The sequence below is a fragment of the Capra hircus genome, chromosome 8 (assembly GCF_001704415.2).
Source record: "Capra hircus breed San Clemente chromosome 8, ASM170441v1, whole genome shotgun sequence".
Classification (NCBI taxonomy): domain Eukaryota; kingdom Metazoa; phylum Chordata; class Mammalia; order Artiodactyla; family Bovidae; genus Capra; species Capra hircus.
Genome location: NC_030815.1, coordinates 16,995,363 through 17,009,183, shown reverse-complemented (window position 1 = coordinate 17,009,183; position 13,821 = coordinate 16,995,363). Strand labels below are relative to the sequence as shown.

Sequence of the window (13,821 nt, the reverse complement as noted above, 5' to 3'; positions counted from 1 at the left end):
TTGACTGGCCAACGCGTGTGCTGATTAGTTTTCTCTTTCATCCCTTCTGCAGATGGTCCTATGGCGTGTTACTATGGGAGATTGTTAGCTTAGGTGAGTATCCTTGTCCACCTACCAGATGAAGCATGGGCAAAGGGAGCGCCCCCCCCACCCCGTGCTCCTCACCATCTAGTTTCATGGGTAACACTTGCGTTCGGTGCCGACAGATGCCACTTGGGAAAAGAACCTTGCAGGTTTCCTGCATGAGTGTGTTTATCCCCATGGCTCTCCTTATGAAAGCCCAGTGTCTAATGTCACATTTAACACTGATGACCTGGTGGCCAAGAACTTCATTCTAAGTTGTCTCCACGTGTGCACAGATGTCATAAAGCTGTCATGTTTTCTTCTGCAACTTTAAGACAGTATATTGTGTTGCTATGAAAAGTCACATTTTCAAAGGCCATTTATTTTTAAATTTTATTAAAGTATAGTTGATTTAAAGTTAGTTAATTTCTGCTGTACAAAAGTGACTCTGTTTTATGTATTGTGGATATAATTTTCCATATTCATTTCCATTATGGTTCGTCACAAGATATGAAACATAGTTCCCAGTGCTATAAGCAGAACCTTGTGGTTTATCCATCCTATATGTAATAGTTTGTTTCTGCTAATTCCGAGTTTCCATTTCTTCTCTGCCACTTTTCCCCCTTGGCAATCACAAGTCGGTCCTCTATGAGTCTGCTTCTGTTTTGTAGATAAGTTCATTTGTCATATTTTAGATTGCATGTAAGTAATACGGCAATTGTCTTTCTCTTTTTGACTTCTTTCACTTAGTATGATAATCTCTAAGTCCACCCATAGTGTCACAAATGGCATTATTTCATTCTTTCTGATGGCTGAGTAATATTCCTGTGTGTGTGTGTGTGTGTGTGTGTGTGTGTGTGTGTGTGTGTGTGTATACCACGTCTTCTTTTATCCATTCATGGACATTTAGATTGTTCCTATGACTTGGCTATTGTAAACAGTGCTGCTGTGAACAAAGGGATGCATGTATCTTTTTGAATTATACTTTTGTCTGGATATATGTCAAAAGCCATTTAATACCATGTGAAAATGTACATGCCAAAAAGCAGAAAAATTTCACATTTGCCATAATTCCAGTTTTATAAATATTACACATAAGAAAACTGGAAAGACTACACAGGATTTTTTCAAAGGAGTTTTTTCATTATTTTTTGTGCTTTCCACAATAAACGTATATTGCTTTTATAGTTACCATTGGGACAGTAACTATGGTAGATAAAACAGGAATTGCATTATGTAAATACAGATTTCCAGTTGGGGAAAAGATCCATGTCATTGGTACATTGGTACCATGTCAAGAGACATGCTGTGTATAGTAGACAGACTTGGGTACGAGCAAGGCGCCGTAAGGAAGCAGCGGCCGCACGGGAGCGCTGTCTGTAGCCAAGTCTAGCTGTGACGTGCGGTGGGTTTGCGCCAGGGGATGACGACTCTGGGTGCTTATCGTCGCTTGACTCACCCTCCTCTTCCTCCCAGTCCCTTGGCTATAGGGCCCCAGGGCAGGAGACAGTGCCTTCTGCATCCAAGGGGGGCTCAGGGTGCACCGTTTCCTATCTTCCAGGCGGCACCCCTTACTGTGGGATGACGTGTGCAGAACTCTACGAGAAGCTGCCCCAGGGCTACAGACTGGAGAAGCCGCTAAACTGTGACGACGAGGTGTAAGTGAGGCCTCCCCCCAGGGCCATTCTATCCTAACCTCCCCTCTGTATGTTTCCTGAACTGACTGTAATGAAGCAGCTATCTGATACATACAAATACGTATATATGTGTACACACACACATCCAAAACAGTCAGAAACAAGAGTCTGTGTTATGCGTGTAGGGGGGCATTTCCCTCAGAAAACTCAAACAAGATTTTTGAGTTCAAGATTTCAGAACCTTGAAACTAAAGACTGTTAGGCAATGGGCAGGAAATAGAGAGTTTTCCAGGCATAGAAATTCAGGAGGAATTTAAGGTGGTGATTCTTGGCTGAATCTTAAAGTTGAAATGAGAAAGGGCAACAAATACAGAACAGATCTGTATGAATAATTTATGAATACATGAAATTATCCATGAATAAATGTATGGAACTTTGAGGGTAGAAATGTCAGAGCAGTTACACTAAAGAAAATAAACTGTTCTTTATAAAATCTTGCTTCTACAAGCCTTATTTTCCAGGAATAAATATTCTTATTCCTGGAAAGAATGATTCTCTAGTGATGCTGCCATTCCCAGAACAAGCTGAGGTCGTTGCTGCCTAAATGACATAATATGAAGAGTGCAAGGCTCTAGGCTGAACAAGGAATTTATTGTCCAAACCAAGCCACTTCTAAGAGTGGATGAGGGTGCCATTATGCTGTGGTACAAGAAATATAAACCTAGACCATCCTGGGAAAACCTGAATGTACTCAAGCCATCACTGGACCAAGTCCCTGAATCCCACCTTTAAGGAGTGATGTTTTCACTGCTTTAACTCACTTATGAAACTTCTGTTAAAGTAGAAACTCTTCTAGAATTTCTACCACCCCAGGCTGATAGCTGAGAGCCTTCTGTGCACTGTGGTTCCCAGTGAGGAACCACCCTGTTAGGCATGTGAAACCTTGAGCCCCGCTCTCAGACATGATGACTCTCTAAATCTGGAGTGGGTCCCAGGAATCCACGTTTTAACAATACAGGTAGTTCTGGCCACACTGGAGAAAGACCTTAGACTAGCACTTTGTAAACTGTGTTTGTGGAATGTGTGAGACATAAATAACACAAGGGGAAAGAGTACTGTGATCAGTTATGTTTGGGAAGCTTCTATGTTAAACCTCGTTTAAAAGGTGGTTGGTTTTTAATAGAAAGACTTCAAGATATCACAAAGTCAGTCACTAAGAGGGAGGCACGATAGGTAGCATTTTGCAAATTTATTTGCGCACAGAGCCAGTTTTTAGAAATGAAACACTGACATTTTGAGAGATGTAATATTCTGAGGGAAAGCCTACCCTAGACACACAACTCAGTTCTTCCCAGATGATCAGGATAGCTGAGACCAAGATCTCTTGGGAATGGTACCCAAAGTGGGCACTAGATCCACTGGGAGAAGAGACGAGACGTGGGTGGGGAGGCGGGAGGCCTCCTAGAACCTTCCTAGCTGTAGTAATTCTGTCTTCTGCTGGCTAAGTGAGATGACCATGCATTGTGCAGCTACATTTTCTTTTATTCCCAACCCTGCACCTGGCTGTGCCCAGGACTAAAGCACAGTGGGAGACTAAACACTCTCACTCTGTTTTCAAAGGTATGATCTCATGAGACAGTGCTGGCGGGAGAAGCCTTATGAAAGGCCCTCATTTGCCCAGATCCTGGTGTCCTTAAACAGGATGTTAGAAGAACGAAAGGTGAGTATGGAACTCAAGGCAGGGGTTCTTTCACTGGAATTCCTCATGTGTCCATTGTGGTTAATAGTGGGTACAGGTCAGCAGGTTCTTTTGAACCAACCTGAGGTGCTACAGGGCCATAAAAGATGTGGACTCAACTTTGAGAAAGTTACAATTTTGGAGGAAACCAGATTCCTATATAAGATATAGTCAGACACTGTAGAGCAATGTACAGAACTGGCTTGTCTGAGCTGGACGGGATCTTAAATCTGTCATACAGCCTGACCCTTTCATTCTGTAGATGAAGGAGCATACTTAGAAAGGAGAAAGTGACTTGCCCAAGGACAAACGGGAGAGTGACAAGAAGGCGGTCTTCAGGTTACTACGGGGAGGGTCAGGAATTCTGTAAAAACTTGTAGTAGATAGATCTGAGATCCAAAAGGTAAATCTAGGTTAGGGAATTTGGAAGTCATGGAAGATGCTGCAAGTCATCAAAACCCAGTTGGTAATGAAACCAGAGATGTGGGTGAGATCTCACAGCAGGAGATGTGAAGATGAGCAGCAGACAGAGGAAGGGGTCTGGGAGGCTGTGGTGCGTGTCAGAAGGGACCAGTGAGAGACCATGGGATAGAGAAGCCGGGAGGCTGGAAAAGTGAGAGGAAGCAATCTTACCTGCAGAAGTCAAGGGATGCTTTTCAGGAAGAAAGTGGTTAAATACAACAGAGGGAATGAGGATAGAGAAATATCCCTGCCAGTATTTGGGGGCTTGTGGAGGAGGGCATGGCAACCCACTCCAGTATTCTTGCCTGGACCATCCCATGGACAAAGGAGCCAGATGGGCAGCGGTCCATAGCGTCGCACAAAGTTGGACACAACTGAAGTGACTTAGCAGCAGCAGCCAGTGGTGCTAAAGAATCCACCTGCCAATAAGACAGGAGGTGCAGGAGAGGCAGGTTCAGTCCCTGAGTGGGGATTCCATCCCTGGGTGAGGAAAACTCCCCTAAAGTAGGAAATGGCAACCCACTCCACTATTCTTGCCTGGAAAATCTCATGGTCAGAGGACCCTGGTGGGCTACAGTGCACGGAGTCACAAAGAGTCAGACACGACTGAGCGCATAGCATCTGTAATTGAGCTGAGACAAGCTAAGGAAACCGGGGTATGACTGTAACTGCTCCCAGCGGAGGCAGGACTGAGCCAGCTTGTGTCTCTGAACCACTCTTGTTCTCCTAGACCTATGTGAACACCACACTTTATGAGAAGTTCACCTACGCGGGAATCGACTGTTCTGCAGAAGAAGCGGCCTAGGACCGACCACTTTCATCTGTATATTCTGTTTCCCCTTCACCGGCGTGAGAGACCCTTCATACCCTGATGCTCAGCAAGCAAGCCTCTGCCAAGAGAGGTGACAGAAAATGGACATGTATATAGATTGTCGCTTGCCTGGGACTTTGACTCTAAGACCCGTGTGTGAATCTGTAGCACCCTCTGACTAGGACTGTATATACTATTTTGAGTAAGAATGTGCTGGAATCAGAATGCCTGTTGTTTCATATACAATAATATATTTTTCTAAAAACATGGACTTTATGGGAAGGTGTGAGTACAATCACTGTAGTTCATAACTCATTATTGTCCTAGGTATTTTTTTAAATATTTACCTATATATTGGATGCTCTAAGATGTTTCACTGTGTAGAAGAAAATACTATTAGTAAACCTGTTGGTACAGGTGAGAAAAAGTAGGGGAAAGGTATGAGTGCTAACAGGACATGGATTTAGGTCTCTTAAATGTTAACCTAAGTGATGTAAAGAGCTTTTTCTATCTCTAAATATTCCCCCTCACCTGTAGAAGCCATCCTGATTCCTTTGTTAATTTGATAACTTTTTCATGTGTTTCCAGAGCCAACAAATCAGTCCTAAATGTAGACACTGAAAAACCGACTTAAATCTCATTCCTTAGAAGCCTAAGAATGTTAGGAAGTGTTAATTTGAGAAGCTAATAGGTTTTAGTTTCTTGGATAACAATCAATGTGTTTGTTAAGAAATTAAAACAGGAAGCTTGTCGTTATATTTGAGAGACATGTGACATGTATCATAGCAGATTAACATCCCCACCTGTCTTGCACATTGTAAAAAGTTCTAGTTTTGATCAGTTGTGAGTTTACCATTTATATTGTAGGCACATGCTATACTGAGATCATATAGTAAGTGAATAAATGTCTTGCCTACCCACTTTTTGTCTAGGAATGTGTCTCGTAAGTATTACCAACCATCTCTATTATACTTTCAAGAAAACACTTTATCATCCTCTAATGTGTTGGCAATATGCAGACAGCAGTTGGTGAGTATATTCAACCAGATGTATCACAAGATTAGAAACATCTCCCAGAAATATTCTACTGTTTTCCTGTACCTCGGGTACCAGTATGAATTGAGGGCTTAAAACTGGAATCTCTTTTAACTGTGTTGCAGTGTTTTACGTACTGTGTAATGTTCCATATTTCTGCCATCTGCTGAACTTCATGCAGCAGAAACAGTGACCAGGAAACTGCATTTGTCCGAAAGCTCTTCATCCATAGCAGGACAGGCAAAAGTAACACTGCTGCCGCATCATTTATTCTTCAGCAGAGCAGGGGCTGGAATGAAGAGCCACTGAAAGTAGGTCCAAATATGTAACAGTTCCTTTTTACCCAAATGTTGTGAAGATACTCCTGACAGCTCTTGGTTTGTATGTACATGGAACCAAACAAGAACAGGGATGAATGTATCTCTGAAAAATGTAGAGAATGTCTTCAAATTTTGCATGTGGCTTTGGAATACACAATAACAGCTACCCTCTCTAACAGTTTGACCTTCTTGATTATATATATTTAAAATAAATTTACATCATTACGAATTTACTTCACGGCCAGTAAAAGAGATGACTACGAAAGGGCAGCATCAAGAAAAAGGAATTCAGTGATACTAAGATTTACTTGTAAATTCAAAATACTGAAGCAGTAAGCCTAAGGTGTGCCAAGGGTTGACACATATTATAATCAACTGTCAGAAGGCCACGAATTCACTTCTGGCACAGCGGCCATCCGACTGACATCTCTGTGATTCATCCATGCTGGTGACAAAGAAACCTTTGTAGCTTTGTAGCACGTTAACTGAATTAATCGAAAGATTCATACTTACTCAAAGGTCAGCAGTCAAACTGAATGAATTTGTGTCATTTCCACAGGCCAGTTTGCATATCATCAAAAAGCAATTAAGAAGGGAAGAACTGACCCCTTTAAGGAACTAGGTAATTCCAGTATTGGGAATATAGATTAGATTTCAGTGTACCAGAAGATCCACAGGATACTGCCTTAAAAAAAAAAAGATCAATGAGTGGCTGACAGGAATCAAAATCAAGCAAGAGTACACCAGTTAGAATGAAAACACCTTACACAATAGCCCAGTGACCAAACTGTATTATGTTAACAGTACACTGAAAAGTTTACATTCGCATCCATATATTTTGTGAAGAAAATCTCTACATCTATTTCTATATAGGCAATCTAAAGAAAACTGTTATGATTTTGTTAGGAAGAGATGTTTTAGACTCCTAGCAGTATAACGGTTCCAGGTATTTAAAGAGGAAAAGAAATTTTAAGTAATCTGAGAAATGAAATTTGTGGAAGTCCTGGACGCAGTGCTTCCACTTTAAAGCATCTTCCATGGACATCTGCACATGGCCTATGACGATAAGTCAAAATCCAAACAACCTAATTCCTTCCCCACCCCTCCCTAGACACAACTTTAGAAACTGCTGTGGAAATCCAGCCTTTAAAATGTAATGCATAAACCTCGACAGTGCTTCTCTTTCTCCTCTTCTATGAAAGGGAAACCTCATGTTATTATAGATTAAACGCTCCTGCCAGCAGTGGAGGCCAAGGAGTCAGGGAAGCGGTGCAGAGGTTTAAGATCTGCTTGGGCCAGGTGGTCACTTCTTTCCTTTCAGGTCGTCTTTTACCTTCCAGAGGACCAGTTCCATGAAGGCGGTTGCATTTTCACTGGAACTGTGACCTCCAAACAGAATAGGACAAAAAATTAAATGTTAGACATAGACAACTCCCTGTGAGGTTGCCCACGGATGGTCTCAAAACGGTCTTGAGTTTATAACAGAATCAACACTGACCACTTATCAGTATATCACTATTTCACACCTGGAACCACCACTGGTTGCTTTAGAAATGTTTTACACAAATGTTTTACACAGTCGGACATGACTGAAGCGACTTAGCAGCAGCAGCAGCAGATGAACAAACATCTCCCTTTTTCTGTATAGCCTGTCCTCAGTCATGTGGTCACTACGTTCCTATGATGGCAGAGCACATCAGTACCTTTTCCATGAACCTCTTTTCCAGGGATATGCAAGAAGATAGTGACGGGCACCAGTGAATGACAGATCTGACAAGAAGCCAGAAATAGAGATGCCAGAAAAAATATACCTCTCTAGACAAAGAGCAGCCTTAGATATGAGATGACATGGGTTTAAAAAGCAGATGAAATCTACCCAAGATACCAAGCCTACAGTTCTTTTGAAAATAATAAGTGATGTCTGAGATTGAGGAAAATCATGGGCTACACTTGTAAAGTGGTGTATTATTTTTTGTTTCCTTGCATTATTCTGAGAGAACTGTGGTGTTCTTTAACTTTGCTTTACATAGGGCATTTTTTATTGTAAAATGAAATATTTTTGTGCCCATGGTCCCAGGTTGTTTTCAGCAGGACACATTATGAATTTTATAATAGCATTTTTGGGGTATTTGAGATATGAATATTTTAAAGCAGATAATATAAAGATCCTGTGTAAGATGGTATTGGTTAGTGTCTAATAGACATAGAATGAAAGAATAAATACCACAAGATAAAATCTGAATTCTTGTACAATAAATGACATGATCAGAGAAGCATCTGAAGAAACAATAGCATTATAACATTTTAACATTCAAAATTAACTTTCTTTTCTATCTTGTGCAATAGAGGGGCCTATATGGGTCTGCATGAAATGTACAGAATAACCTCCATTCCAAGTCAGACACGTGCCTCGTGCTTATGGTAATGCCACTAGCAGGGAGCTGGTGGCTGTACCTGTTGCATTTGATGAGCCTGTTTAATGTTGGGCCTTTACCTCAAAAATACCAGAAGTAAAAAAAAATTCTGAGAGCAAGATCTACCAATCCATTACAAAGCAAGTGCATGCATGATGACTCTGTTGAACCTGAGCTATACTTCCTTTCACAAAAAGCTCACTATTTACCTGGGGTGAGAGAATCTGCGTGCTTGCTCAGTCACTTCAGTCGTGTCTGACTCTCTGTGACCCTGTGGACGGCAGCCCGCCAGGCTCCTCTGTCCAAGAGACTCTCCAGGCAAGAATACTGGAGTGGGTTGCCATGCCCTCCCCCAGGGGATCTTCCCAACCCAGGGATGGAGCTCACAACTCTTAAACGTCTCCTACACTGGCAGGCAGGTTCTTTACTACTAGCGCCACTGAGATACCTCGGACCCAATCAATTCTAGATTCTCATTAGGTTTAATGAAAATCACATATGAAAAGAGGTACACAGCAACATTTAGGATGGAATTAGATCTCTGCACCAACAAAAGTTTCCTGTATGAATTCCAAGGTCACCAGTCTGCCCCAACTGCTGTTTTGATGCCTGTGGAACATCCAGGACTATGCCAGGTAGTGGGCAAGGAGCACATTTTACTTAAACAGACACTTTGGGATTCTCTGCCCTAGGAGAAAACCCACAGGGAAGTATTTCAAACCGGGGACCTTTACCATGAACCTCATGATGTATTCACCCCCGTCAGACTCAGGAGCTTGATATTTATCATGAACAAGCAAGCTCTTACCTTCATCCTGAATGACTCTCTGCAGGTAGTCAGCCACTAAACCCTTCAGGGATCTTCTGTGAGGCAAGCCTAGCGGATGAGGGAACAGAACTGTCGTGTCCACAACTGAAGTATGAATTAACTGTCAAATGAAAGAGAAAACCTTCTTAGAAATTCTTCCCAAAGAATAAGAAAACTGATGCAGCAACAGGAACTGTAGCAGCAGAAACAACACTACAAAACCAAGGAACGTGAGCAGTTACACCAGCTCAGTCCCTAAGCACTTTACCTGGCTTATCTCACTAAAAACTGCAGACTAACCCAGCACGGTCGGTATTTCATTGTCCCCTTTTTACAGCCAGAGAAACTGAGGCTTGGAGAGGTTAAAGTTGCCTCAGCCAAGTTAGTACATTAGAAAGAAATCCAATCTCAGAGCCTGACTGCCGAGTCTACTCTCCTACCAAGAGATCCCACTAGGAGGCAGCATGCGGTCAGAGGGGTTCCAATAATTACTGGCTGGGTGGCGGCAGCCAGGGGCGAGTCAGGCTCCTCTCACCTTAGGACTCCACTGAGGGGGGCACACCTCACTCCAGTGCACGTCCCATTTCAGTGGTTTATTTGTCTCTCTCTGGGGAGGGAGCATGGAAAAGGATTAGTCCCATCTAGGTTCAAATGCCCTGTGCTTTCACTTGGAAGAAGGGAGTAAATTTTACAGTAGGATGGTTATGGGGGAGGGGGAACAGGTCACAGAGTCTAGACAGTCAGGTACCGTTTGCATTCCTCATTAGAAGAGCTGTAATTTAAACAGGAGTGAATGAAGGTTAGCCTCAGGACAAGAGTCATTTAAAGACTGATTGAGAAGAAAAAGGTTGGAAATTTAATGTTTAACACCTATGATGCCCTGTCCAGAAACACTGTATAGATTCTCACTTAATGTATCAGTCACCTCTTAGACACTGTACCTGGCTGCAAAGGATGGAGCAAAAATATAAGGTGGTTGTGGAAACTAAAAAAAAGAGACATCTATGAGTAATCTGGAAGGAAGAAACAGACTGATTACAAGGAATAAAGAAGCATGATGGTTTGAAATTCTCTGGTCTTGGAGGCAGATGAAATCACAGTTCCTAGAAAATGGAAAGCAGGAAAGTCACGGTGAGAAACTGTTTGAGAGGTGCTGTCTCTGAGGCGACAGAGGGACATGTCTGTGAAGACCTTTCCGACAGAAAGCTTACATCCCCACATCTCTCTGCACACACTTGGGTGGGGTCTGGTGGAAGGACATTCCATCTCCCCCGTCACGTGCACACAGCAGTGCTGTGGGAAACAACTATACTACAGTGGCAGCTTTGCAGAGAAAGAGGGGGACATTCTCTCAGGAGAATTAAAGAAGCTTACTTATATTCTTGCACTAAAGAAGAACTAACCCTTCTCTGCATGAAGGTTAGGTCCTAGGGGTGGCTGAAACAAATAGTCAAGGTCCCCAGCATTCCAGAGCTTCATTGTGCAGTGTGGTAGCCACGAGCCACGTGCAACTATTGAAATTAAAAAACTGAAAAAATCATTTTCTCAATCAGACATCTGATATCTGTGATGTCCAATATCCCCTGAAGGAGGGCATGGCAACCCACTCCAGTATTCTTGCCTGGAGAATCCCATGGACACAGGAGCCTGGAGGCCTACAGTCCATAGGTTGCAAAGAATTGGACACAGCTGATGAGATGGCTGGATGGCATCACTGACTCGATGGACGTGAGTCTGAGTGAACTCCAGGAGTTGGTGATGGACAGGGAGGCCTGGCGTGCTGCGATTCATGGGATTGCAAAGAAAGAGTCAGACACGACTGAGCGACTGAACTGAACTGAGCTGATGTCCACCATCTTGGGTAGTTAGAATAATGGAAAGTTGTATCGCAGGGCACTGTTCTAGACCAGGGAACGCCACCAAACTCTTTCTTCAAGTCCCAAATTATAGACAGCTTAGGCGTGCAGCCCTCACCGCCTCTGTTGACTCCTCAACAATGCCCTTGCAGTGTGAAAGCACAACAGAAAATACACCAATGAATGGGTGTGACGGTTCCATTCCAATAAAAATATTTGCAAAAACAGGTGGCTGGCATGAGCCATAGAGTGCGAACTCTAGAACATGGAGTGAAAAAACAGACCATTTTAATCCAGAGTATATTAAAGGAGAGATCTTCAGGTCTATCATGCCAAGTAAAATGAGCATATCTTTGATGTTAAGCCTCCCTATAAGGCCTACCTGACTTAACATGAAAAAGTATTTTCCAGGATGTGACTATAACAACTTGTTTAATCAACTCAGTCTTATCTATTTGGACATTAAAGATAATCGAAGATCATGTCAAAACAAACAATGATTTTGGCTGTATCACAGTTGATGATGGACTTTCTGATCTTGATTAGCCAAATGACTCGGGCTATCTTACACTGCTTTTGGTTTATCATCGTTGGACAGTGTTATTAGCGCAGACAGCAATTCTTGTCTTCCTTGTCTTGTCAAAAAAGGGGAAATCAAGCATCACTGATGACACAACAATAATGACTACCAGGCTAACACGAGTTTTGTAAGAAGATGAGCCTGTAACTCTTTACCTTAAGCGCATAGAGACTGTGTTCAAAGCTCCTTAAGCGCATAGAGACTGTGTTCAAAGCTGTGTCCAATTAGTATAGTGTCAGCACTGAAGAGGTTCAATAAGATGGCTTGCACATCACGGACTGAGGTCTTTGTGTTCTTCAAGTCATCTTCAACCACACCAGAAAACCTGCCCCCAAAAGATGCACAATGCATGTAAGTAAAGAATGCAGCTCAGTAGATGTCATCAGTTACAGTTAGACTACATTACTGACTCAATAAGACAAACATTTGATGATCAGAACAAAGATCTTATCGTATGACTGTCAACTAACCACCCCTTTTTAGGTTATATTGGTATAACTTGGCAAAATTTATACTTTGGATCAATCATGTAAGGCTGGAGGAGACATTATTACAAGTTGATAAAGCTCCTTTGTGAACTCTCATCTTTGTATAATCTGAGTTTTGTCAATTACAATTTAGTAAAGTTAGCCTATCTCACATTAAGACAAAGCTAAAGATGAAACGTGAGGAACATGGAAAAGTAAATGGAGCCCTAAGCAGAGTCTAGAAAATTTAAGTTTGAACTATGCTATGTTTCTGCCATTTACTTATTATATTTGACTTTCAACAAGTTACTTAACCTTCTAGTTTCAGTTTTCTCATCTGCAAAGTAGGATTAATTACCAATCTTAATGGCTTAGGATGAACTGAGAGACTGGCATTGACATATACACTACTACTGTGTGTATTGCTTCCCTGGCGGCACAGACGGTAACGCATCTGCCTGCAACATGGGAGACCCGGGTTCAATCCCTGGGTCGGGAAGATCCCCTGGAGAAGGAAATGGCAACCCACTCCAGTACTCTTGCCTGGAAAATTCCATGGACTGAGGAGTCTGAAAGAGTCGGACACAACTGAACAACTTCACTTTCACTTTTCAATGGCTTAGGAGAATCTAGTGAAAATGTATGCATAAAAATACATGCATAAACCTGATTATCCTAGTGGTTTTCATGAAGCACATACTTATAAATAAGTGTTCAGAAACATGGCTATTGCTATGCCTTAGTGCAGATTAGGAGAAAAGAAAAATACTGCAAAGGTATTTTCAACTTAAGCTATATGTTAATATTATTGTCTCCTATAAGGAAAAAAAGACAGCTGGCTCCATCATCTGGCTTAATTAAGGAATGTGACTCATAGTCAAATATTTGGATTAAGAGGAAATGATCATGGATAGAGTACTTGGATCTGTTTTAAAGCAGTTCTTAAAGAATGTCATCCATTGAATCCTTTTGACCTTTTAAGATTTGAAAGTTCTTTTGTTTTTAATGCAAGCCCTTCAATTCTCATTTTGCTGCTGTGACTATCAGTAATTACCAAAACATTTCCTGACTTGTTCCAAAAAGGAGCTAGAAAAGAGTACATTAAACCCACGGACGAACAAGAACCAATAAGAGTACAATTAATATAGCACTTTTTTTTTGCCAATTATAACTCAATAAAGTTTAAAAAAAGAGTAAAATAGATGGGGCTATTAGGATACGGCCAAAATAAGTAGGAAAAAAACATCAAATGAGGTCAGGAGGGATTAGTAACAAAATGCATTTTCTGATAACAGGAACTTTTATTGAGTTTTTATGTATACAAACATTTTTATGAATGTGAGGGAATTTGCTAAAAAGTGCTTGTTAGCAGAATTCTCTGTAATTATTCTCAAGGCTTATCACAATGCTTAATTCACTCCCATTTGCCTGTTGTGCTCCAAAAGTACGGACACACACACACAAATCGTGTAATGTATGTGCTATAAACTATATACTATGCTGCTGCTGCTGCTGCTGAGTCGCTGCAGTCGTGTCCGACCCTGTGCGACCCCAGAGAAGGCAGCCCACCAAGCTCCCCCATCCCTGGGATTCTCCAGGCAAGGACACTGGAGTGGGGTGCCATTTCCTT

General features: G+C 41.9%; 1 protein-coding gene and 1 long non-coding RNA gene across 4 annotated transcripts in view; one reads left to right on the top strand and one right to left on the bottom strand.

Moving 5' to 3' along the window:
- Positions 1 to 5,631, top strand: part of TEK (TEK receptor tyrosine kinase) — a 99,695-nt gene extending 94,064 nt beyond the window's left edge. For all 3 annotated transcript variants that reach the window (XM_005683592.3, XM_005683591.3, XM_018051890.1), the window contains 4 exons: positions 53 to 93; positions 1,625 to 1,721; positions 3,321 to 3,420; positions 4,631 to 5,631. In XM_005683592.3, coding sequence (XP_005683649.2) covers positions 53 to 93; positions 1,625 to 1,721; positions 3,321 to 3,420; positions 4,631 to 4,705 — 313 coding nt within the window. In that variant the 3' untranslated portion in view covers positions 4,706 to 5,631. The remainder of the gene's footprint in view (positions 1 to 52; positions 94 to 1,624; positions 1,722 to 3,320; positions 3,421 to 4,630) is intronic.
- Positions 4,784 to 9,649, bottom strand: LOC106502388. The gene is made up of 2 exons (XR_001918423.1): positions 9,289 to 9,649; positions 4,784 to 7,452 (listed from the first exon to the last, which is right to left on the bottom strand). It is a non-coding gene; the product is annotated as an uncharacterized LOC106502388 (long non-coding RNA).